Genomic DNA, 10,504 nt, shown 5'->3' with positions numbered 1-10,504 from the left:
CATGCTTTCCACATCAGCGTAGCAGAACGTACACGGACACACACGGGGGCTTATCACTCACACACGGCCCACAAAGCTTCACCTCCTTCCAATTTGGACGAGTATTTATTAATAACCTCTATGTTGGCGACGCCGATCCTACAAGATACCTGCCACAGAACTTCAGACGGCTTCAGATACGAAGAGCAGAGGAACCGGTGATGAATGGATGAGCAGTGATGAAAAGAAGATATCAGAGGAGCATGAAAGGAGAGAGGGAAGAGAGGAAAGCATTAATCCAGCAGCCGGCTGGAGGAGAGACGAAGGGAGAATGAGAGACGGAGGAGGAGGAGGAGGAGGAGGAGGAAGAAAGATAGCCTCTCGGCTGTGTTCTGTCAAGGGAGAAATTACACATTTACGGAGGTTTTTTCAAGCAGCGACGGGCTCCATAGATCAAACCACTGGATTTATGAGCCAATTTTCAACATGAAATATAGACACAGGGAATCCATTTCAGCCATGTTTACTTGCCTCCTCTCACTCTTTTTCTCTCCATCAGAGTGTGAACGGGTCTCCCTCCAGAACCTCAGCAGCGCTTATTAGAGCTGGAAATGAACATGTGATTGATTGCAGTGATTTGATAATGCAGCTTTCAGTGGCTCCATCGCAGTTTTCACCTTTGACAGTACGGCTTCTGAAACTGGAGAAACGAAACATTTTGACACAGATCACACACTTTTTCTGACGCCTGAGTCCATTTCTACTGCAGAATCAACAAAAACAAACTTGGTTTTAAGCAAAGTCCATGAGTTTTTGTAAAGTCTGTGTAGTTTTCTTGTCAACCAGAGCTGCAGCACAGCTTTTGCTTTTTGCTCTGTAAGATGTTTCACCTCATTTTAAATGAGACTCCACACGAGTGAGAACTCAGAAAACCTCTTGGATGAGATGTAAATGTTGCTTTAAAGAGAGGTTTATATTGGAATGCAAAATCAATGTATGCAACCACTAAATGACTTTCTGTAAAAGCAAGGCAAAAAAGACTGAAATCTGATGTAAAATCACCATTTGTATGCAGATTGTGACACCTGAAATATCCAAATTTACCAGCACAGCTCCATAAATAATAACTATATATGCACACACACCCTGTTCCCAAAGCACAGCTCCCCTCTTCTGGGCAAACATGTTCCAAATTTGCATAGAAATTAATGTCTAAGTAGGCTAAACGACATAATTGACACGCAATTAGCAACATTATGAGGAAACCCTAATGAAGTTTTAGTTGCTGTGCCAACCTAAGAATGATCACTGCTTAATTATCATATTAATGAAGTCATTAGTTGTCACTTAACTTGGATGACAGGTAAGGTAAGAATGTCGCGATCCTACAGTTTCCTCAACAAATGTGTGTTCTGCCCCGATTACCCCCAGATAAAGCTGTGATGTGAGGAAGAGCAGCGGACAAATATGCAAAGAAAGAGATTTATTGAATCACTGACTAAAGCATCTTCAAGGTCACCTGAGGACAAACAACACAGATCCACACTGCTACAGGCTAACACAGAAACACATCTCCAGTAAACACTGTGGCATGATGAGGCTACAAAAACCCTCAGAGGGGTCAAATGAGCACCGCGGCTCCCACAGTCTGTTCTTTCATTTCAATTACCCGCTCATTCCCACCTTCTTCCCGTGTCCCGATTAGCTCAGCCTGGCAATTTACAGTTGATCTCGGCTCATCTAAGGCCAAGCAGCGGCGGAGGCAGGGAGACGAGCGGTAATGGAATGAAATGTCACTCAGTCGCTGCCTTTGTCACGGCGGGGGGGGAGGGTCTGCAGAAGACTCGTTAGCAGGTGAAAAGTTGTGTGTGGTGTCCGTGCAGCCGGCGGTGCTTCTACTAAACACAAATATGACGTCCGGCTCAGTTGTGTGTCTCTGTTGGCCGGCTGTAACGCTCACTGGCGTCTCCGCTGTGATCAGAATAAGTAACGTGACCCCCCCGTCTTCCAGCTGCCACCCATCACGGCTTCTTCACCTTCTTCACTGAAGACGAGCTGGAGGCCGACTCTCTGCGTTTGCGCTGTAATGAAACACAGCAGACGGTCACGGTGGCTCTGCAGCTTCACGTCCTCCTACCGTCTTCTTACAGCCTTCTATAGAATATTCTCACTAGTCAGAAGTCAGCCAAGAACAGTGACTGTTTAAAGAACTAACGGTCACAAAACCAAGCAAGCAAAGCAGCAGGGTCCTACCCCATAAAATCAACCAAATCTGACAGAAGCTCCACCTGAACTCTTATTTTCAGTCTACAGTAACTTTAGTTTATTTAATGAAGCTGTGCAGAGTTCTACCTTCATACTACGACTGTTTTCACTGTTCCAGGCCATTAAAGCACATAGAAGGGAGTCAAAATGTCATGTTTTTTAAACTTTGCATTACTTTTTTAAGCATTCATGACTTCTGAAGTGCAGAAGATAAAAACCTGCAGATGAAAAACACATCTGAGTAAAAAATGGAACTAAATCAGTTTTACATCCACTATCTAAAGAGTAAATCTGTTTGTTCAGCACTGATTTCCTCTGTAATGAAGCACCAACAACATGGGATGAATAATAAGTTTAACAGCTGAAGTGCACCACTTTAATGTCTGTGACTGAGAACAAGCAGACGCTGGTACCGTGGACGTGTTTTAGAAACTGCTCTGACACAGAAGGAATCCTGGTATCAAGTCAGATGTAGTTAAAAATGATGCTTTTGTTGTCTGACCAACCACCTACCAGCACGCTGATGTCAGCCTTAAAGTTTACCCAGAATGCACTTGTTCTCTGGTGACTTATCAGAAACACATCCAGGGAACCAGCGACTGTTTCTAGGACTCTATAAAGTGGTTTTGTCAAACCCATATGTACTGAAAAGGCATGAAACTGAAATTATTTTTAGCATGAAGGTAAATTTTTAGATGAATAAATGAAAGTTATTGTAGATCAATAATCAGATGGTTTTTCACTGGAATGAACCAACAAATGCTCCTCAGAGGGATGATTCCTCACCGGATCCCCCCCCCCCCTTTAAAGGTGGAATATCTAAGTGTTTTATTTGGAAAGTTCAGTTAAATGGTTCAAACTTGATATTCGCTGTCATTTGAAGTTGCTCATTTTAAAACATCAAATGATGAGGTTTTGTAAATGATCAAACTAAGAAATATGAACTACTGTAGCTTAAACACGGCTGCTCCTTTCACCTACAGGCGTGTGGTTTTTATCTGACATGTTGAGCTTTCTGTGTTCATCAAACAGTTTAACAGCAGTTTGTAGAAACGTACTGAGTTGGGTGTCAGCGGGGCTCCTACGACGTCGATGATCTGCTCCTTGGCCTCCACCTTGATGTCGTCAGCGCTGGGCCAGGACTGGACTTCCCCTGCTGGGGTGGAGGCCGTGGTGCTGTTTGAGGCGCTGAGGTCTGCAGCCTGTGGAGCAGCAGCCGGTCCGGGCCCCACAGCTCCACCACACACACCCCCGCTGCCGGCCTTCAGCAGCGCCTCGTAGCGGTGACGCAGCATCTGCTGCTCGTACTCACAGTTGCTGTGGGCCTGCTTCAGCTCGTACAGCAGCACCAGGTCACTGCGGAGCTCATTGAACATCTGGACCATCTCCTCTGTGGGCATGGGGTTGAGATCTGGAGCCGCAGGAAGACAGAGGGGGAATTAAATGAGGATACCATGGTAAATACAGGATAATGTTTCAAAAGGTTCATGTGTTTGTCTGCTAGTGTGGGTACACTTTAAATCCAGCACGTGATGCTGGTTCTGCTGAGGCCTTCTGGATCACCACTGATTGTTATTGTGGTAAATGAGAAGCTGTATGTTATTATCACACAATTTGGATCAGAAATAGGAAGCCGGGGCCTCCTCAGGTGGAGTTTTCATCCTCCTGGTGAAATCATGAAATGCAGACGAGGCTCCAGCTGTTTCTAAGGAGATCCTTCTCATCTCTGTTGTCTAAGGAAAGTAGGACTCAGGTTCTGTACGTTCAAACCTTCAGAATCCTTCTTGAGCAGATCACATCTATTTGAAAGAAGCCAATAAAAAGGAGTTTTGTTTTGGAATTTATTTTTTACAATTCTTTCAGAACTGTAAAAACAAACAGAAGAAACCACTTCTCTTTCATGTCAGGTTTTAAAACAGAGAAACACTGCGGCTTTTCACAGGCCTGACCTCCTGTGAAGATGCTGTAGGACTGGATTAAAGTCTGCCACTAATCAGGCTGTGCTTCACTCTGACGCTGAAAACAGAAACTCTGCAGAGCTACTGTAGGTGTAAGTCAGTTTGCTAATGTACTGAGAATTTCAAACAGGGTGAGAGCTGACTTCAGAGAAATGGGGTGACTGTTAGAGAACTTCTAATCCTGAACACCTCGTCTGTCACCAGGCCCCACAGGACCAGCATCGTTTCAGCATTACTGGTTTCAAGGCTGCAAAACTGCTGAAAATAACTTTTTTTTTGCATTAGATTACACAAAAATGCTGCAATGTTCCTTAAAGTGTGTGTTATTCAAAGCAAATTTAAAAGATTCCACCTTCAGTATCTGCATCTTCTGTGCTGAAACTGAAACCAAACTGCAGATGAGAGCTAAAAATGCCAAACTGTGAAATGCTGGTAGAATGCTGGTTTTTATTCCTACTCACCGACTCCTTGCTCTATCAGGATCTGCTCAATGGCCTTGATCTTCTTCTGGCCTACCGAGCTGGGCAGCTTCATCTGAGTAGCACACACACACACACACACACACACACACACACACACACACACACACACACACACACACACACACACACACACACACACACACACACACACACACACACACACACACACACACACACACACACACACACACACACACACACACGGGTGTGATTTAAGGTAGCAGGGACGCTGGGATAAACAGCTCCACCTCGGGGTTTTAATTCATATGAAATGCACTTCAGCGGGCCAGATCAAACCGTCTTTATCCACTGAACTCCATCTGACTGATTAGCTGGAGCCCCACTCCACTTCCTTAGCCGTGCTAATGCATTTTCCATAGAGAGCGGCAGCTCCTCATCAGTCTTGAAGATGAATAAGAGTTCCCTTGCTGGGGTTTTACAGATATTAGCTGGCCAGTAACAGAATTAATCACCACAGTGATAATCAGAGATCGTTCCTCAGTCACAAACTCTGCTCTCTCACATGCATCAGCTGCACTGTACAGCTCACATTTTTTCATAGTAAGGAGGAGAAAAACAAAACTTTCAAAACTTTCAAAAGAAAAATCAAGCGTTTTATTGCTTTTATTTCCACATCACAGATAGTTAATAGAAACCTACTACATTATTCTGACTGATCTAAAGCTGCTGTTTTAGGGCCTCTGATGGCATTTCAGAGCCAAAGTGAAACAATAAGGTAGAAATGTGTTTCCCTTTTGAAGTGTAAATACATCAGAAGGATGTTTGCAGCTCTTAGATCCTTATATATTTGTATATAAGCCTTCTGTTAAGCTGGTATGTCTGTTCATTTTGAGAGAAACTAAATCAGGTTTAGCTGAGCAGAGTGTCAGAAACAGGAACCTGAAGCCTCCTCAGGTGGAGTTTTTATCCTCCTGGATCAAAATGTGAAACTGGAATGTGATCCTTCTCATCCCTTTGTCGTCTAAAGAATTCAGTTTCTGAACATTTAAACCTTCAGAATCCTTCTTGACCACATCAGAAACTCTATTAACAAGAAGCCAAAATAAAGAAGAGTTTTGTCATTCTTTGTTCTTCTCTGGGAGACACAGAAAGATGCTGGACTAAGGTCTTCCCTCCCCAATGCAATGAATAAATGTACCAAGGACCCTGCAGAGTTTGTTTTTTATTGTTGAAGGTATTAGGAGTGTTTCAGTGTTTCAGTGCTCAGCTGTACTCACCCTCTGACTGCGCAGCGTCACTCCGGCTGATTTGAAGTCGGGGAATTTGATGCCGGCCGTCTCTGGAACAGCCTGAAGAAGAAAAGACTGATACGTGATAAAGTCTGGACTCCTTTCTTAACTTTGGTTAGAGCCCACAAGGAAAACATTAAATAATCAATATGAGATGAACCGGGCTTTTATTTGGTTCGTTAAGACACAGCTGCTTCCACAGAACAATATAAAATGATTAATAAGAGGAGGATGGTATAATTATTATTATAATTATTATTATTTCAGAGCCATAATGTCCTCAGTGAACATCATCATGGGAATGACAGCTCCACCGTGTCTGCAGTAAGAACTTTTAACTTTCCTTTTGTCTCATGATGCTACTGTTTATACAGCTGTTTTTCATCTGACTCTGTGTGAGCGATCATCATACCGGTTTCTCCGTTTCTCTTTTCTGTGGGAGCTTCTTCTTGGAAACCCTCTTCTCAGCTCGCCTCAGCTCCGTCGTAGTGTCGGCTGCTTTGATGAGCTTCTGCAGATCCTGAGTTTTCTTCTCGCGCTCCTTCTTCCTCGTCTCGATCTTCCTCAGCTCCTGAATAAGGTACTCCTCTTCTGCCACCTGCAGGACAAACCAGGGAAGTGCAATCTTGACATGCAAAAGGCTGCTATAATTCAGGATTACAATCACAAAGGTATTTGCCATGTAGTTTTTCATATACAAGGAATGGGACTTGTTTGATTGTCCAACAGCAACACAGAGATGAAGACGTGCCGTCAGTCCTCGGTATGAAGTGTAACAGGACAAATAACAAGCAGGGTTTAAGTCAGGTGAGCAGAAAATGTAATCAGGGCTTATAAAACACAAAAATAGAAATATTTCCAGTGTGGAGGAATTTGCAAATTATTCATGAGACCCAGTGTTACCTGGGTAGTTTTCTAACAGTTCATTAGTGACACATAAATACAAATGAGACTGAGAAGTTTCTGACCTGTTCTGGTGTGCGATTGAAGAGCTTCTCCAGCTGCTCTTTGCGTCGCCTTTCATGTCCAGCATCAAAGATGTAGATCTTGGGCTCCGTTCCGGACGCTGCACGGACTTTAGTCAGCTTACCACAGATATTATAATATCGTTCTTTCAGGTCCTCCACAGAGCGTTTCTGAAGAGCATAACAGGAGGAATGCTATTATAAATGTGTGCTTTAGCATGCAGGATCAGGATGTTTTTCACCATGTATCCTCTGAAAGAGAACATGAATGCTGCAGGTGAGGGACGGAGGATTTACTCGGTACTGCTGGTGGTCGTAGCGGTCGTGGACAACTATGAAGCGCAGGTCGAAGCGCTTGCAGAGATCAAACAGGTGGTCTGTCTCCGCTTTAGTCCAGCCGTCGTCGTGGAGATGCATCTGATACTCCTGCTCAGAGTACACTGGTACCTGCACGGTCTGTATGAGCAGACAAGAAAACAGAGATTAGAAAGTTAAAAAAAACACAAGAACGTGTTAGAAGGAGCTGATAACAGAGGATGAGTGGCTGCATCAGAGAGCAGAGGTGGGTTCTGTCTTCATTCTACCTTGTTGAAGCGAGCAAAAGGGTAATCCTTGCCCTCCTCTGCCACTCGTCTCCAGTGGTGGAAAATGGCTCCGTCCCTGCGAGCCGGATTGGTGAAGGGCATCCACTTCCAGGGACGAACCTTTTTACAGCCCAGCTTGGCTTTGACCGTCCTGTAGCCCTGAGTGGTGTCACTGGGCAGCAGAGGAGGAGCGTCTCTGTGGGTTTACAGGGAAAACAAGTCTTTGTTAAAGGAAAAACCTGCTTCATCTGTCAGAGAATTCAGCAGACACGTGGAACAAAAAGAGTACATTTACAGAACGTGTCCTCAGTGGGCTGTTAGTCTCTGCTTCTGATTTAAATTCCAAAAATAATCACAGAAGTCGTTGCTTTTACTCTCTTGTGAAAAATTCCTCCATTTCTCACTTTCATTTCAATTCAAGGCCTGGGTTGAATGATCTGAGGAAAACCTGATTAGTGATCAAACTTTTTTGGTTCAATTTTCACTGTGGAATTCTACAGTTTCATTTAGCACACTTTTATCCAAAGTAACGTACATCTGGGAGATGTAACAGACTAACAGATGTAAAACATGTGATAGCATCAGAAGGATGGTTGTGACACATCTGTAACACCATGTTTAATCTCTGGGTCAGATCCACTGCAGCCAGGCTAACTGCACTGTTTCATTAGACACAGATTAATGCGTTCAGCTTTGTTCCTTCCTTGTCCAAGTTAAAAGCTTGAACAATGAATGGAGCAGTGATCACACACAGACCTCCATAACGGATGAAAAAGACCTCCATACTTCTTATCTGAATAGAGCAGAGCGTAGACCTCTCGGTGCATCCCCTCCGGTCTCTTGAAGGTCAGCGTTTCTGTTGCCTTCTTGGTTTTTTTCTGAGAAAGGCGATGGAGAAATATGTCAGTAAAAACTGCTTTGTCATACTGTCAGGTACAGAATAACAACACACGTCTTTTCTATTTCAAATTGTGTTTGAATGTTCACTCAGCACGAGATAATCATCTTAATTTCATGTTCAGTTACCCACAGTTTAACAAATTCACCTGTAAAAATCACAGAAAGCAACATGTGAACATCAGTGTTGTGCCTAACTGTGAAGTGGGAGCAGTTAGACGTCTCTGCAGTATTTCATTAAATGTTAATAGTTTTAGAAATGCTCATATCCAGTCATTTCTGATGTAAATAAGTGTGACAACAGGGAATAAAAGTTTCATGGAATGAACAAAAACAGTCCTTTAAAGATGTAAGTTTAAAATAAAAGCATATTTATCAAATTATTACTATAATTCATATATTTATTGTCTGGTGGATGCATTTAACAGCCAAATTTATTGATTTAATAATGATTTAATGGCTTCTTGTTAAGGCTGCATTACCTGTGTGAGTGTCAAACATGGATCAGATGTATAAATATATTTAGCTTTACATCCACCATAACAGCAACTTTAACCTTGTTTTAACTGAATAATTAAGAGCACAGACTTGTTTACATTTTACAGCATACTCAGGCATCACATCACTACTGTGGACTGTATGTGTTGGTACGTCTCATTTTCTTATTTATATGTGGAAATCAGGCAGGACTTTACATGACATTCAGATAAATCCTCTCTTTCCCAGGTATTTGGATTCATTATTATATTTTCAGTAATAATGCAGGAGCTGCCGTCACTTTTTGCTCAGTGGGAAATCGCATTATATGAATTAAACTGGTTCTTTAAAGAGTTTTAATGGGTATATATAACTGGACTGGAGAGAATCCAAAGTAAAAACAATAAGACACATAAGAATTAGTGTCTTGCAGATGAGAAATTACTTTTTTGGTAGAACACAGATTGGAAAAGCTTTAAAAGACAGGCCATATCACGCAGTTTTCAAAAAGTGATTTGAGCCCCTAAATAGTGATTTGAGTGCTATTAGTGCATCACAATAACCTGATTTCATTCATGAGGCTTATATTTCAAAGACACAAGATAGTTGGAAAACTGGTAATTTCTTTATTTTTAGGATGAATTCCAAGTGGAAATCATGTTATCTACAGTCTAGTTTGCAAATACAAACAAGGATAAGATAAGATCACCTTTTATTAATCCCACAGTGGGGAAATTTGGATTATTACAAGAAAACATTAAGGGAATGTCATGTAGAAGTAAAATATAACCCAAATATACAAAAATGATCTACAAATAACTACTACACAGTAATTACTGTACATGTCAGTGGTATTACACAGATTTTGTTGATGGAAATTGATACTACAGGGACAGACACAGCCTAAACATCGGAAATAGTACAGCAGTATTGTTTGTAATAATCTTAAATGTCATGTTTAATACACTATAAACACTTCTTTAGTCACAATTATTAACATTTATGTTCCACAGAGACAAACGTTGCTATCACCAGAGACATAAAAGTCTGTGTATTTGCATGTTTAATTCATATAAAAGCAGCTGTACATAAACTGGGAGTTTTTTTCTAGATGATCACTTCTTCAGGTACAAACATCGTTCCTGTGATTCTCACCTTGTCTGAGTTGATGAGGTCTTTCTTGCTGATGGGACCGTCATTTTCTCCTCCGCCCAGCTCCAGAATATCCCTGACATCGGCCCCAGTAGCCATGGCTGTATTATGCTGCTAATTAACGCCTTTTTTCTCAGTCTGCCAAGCCTAAAAACTATTCGTTAATTCACTCATTCCCTGTATGCATGTGGTCAACTTACTGTTCATCGAATACGCTGCTAGCTAACGGCTAACAGCGCTATCATGTACAGTTTACGTTTCCTTCACAGAACCGACAACAGCAAAGAAATAATTCTGTAGGATATGTTTTAAGAATATTGCCGTGTATGTTTTTAGAATCCCAGAAAGATACAGAGATAGAACTGTAAAGAATATTCCCAGGCTATTGTTTAAAGCTAACAGGGTAGTTAGCTACAAACCGTCACTTCCGGCCCCCGCTCATGTTGCAATGACTCCAGAAATGATTGTCGCCCCCAAGGAGGCATGGCGGCTAAC

General features: G+C 42.2%; 1 protein-coding gene across 1 annotated transcript; it reads right to left on the bottom strand.

Annotated features, from left to right (window-relative positions):
• Positions 1–1,447: 1,447 nt before the first annotated feature.
• Positions 1,448–10,468, bottom strand: dmap1 (DNA methyltransferase 1 associated protein 1). The gene is made up of 10 exons (XM_022218979.2): positions 10,013–10,468; positions 8,270–8,361; positions 7,484–7,679; positions 7,197–7,355; positions 6,903–7,070; positions 6,347–6,532; positions 5,923–5,994; positions 4,664–4,736; positions 3,303–3,655; positions 1,448–2,060 (listed from the first exon to the last, which is right to left on the bottom strand). The coding sequence occupies exons 1-10, from the start codon at positions 10,106–10,108 to the stop codon at positions 2,001–2,003; spliced, it is 1,455 nt and encodes a 484-aa protein (XP_022074671.1). The 5' UTR covers positions 10,109–10,468; the 3' UTR covers positions 1,448–2,000.
• Positions 10,469–10,504: the final 36 nt, after the last annotated feature.

Source organism: Acanthochromis polyacanthus, chromosome 4 (genome assembly GCF_021347895.1).
Source record: "Acanthochromis polyacanthus isolate Apoly-LR-REF ecotype Palm Island chromosome 4, KAUST_Apoly_ChrSc, whole genome shotgun sequence".
NCBI lineage: Eukaryota > Metazoa > Chordata > Actinopteri > Pomacentridae > Acanthochromis > Acanthochromis polyacanthus.
This window is presented reverse-complemented; position numbering and strand designations above follow the sequence as displayed.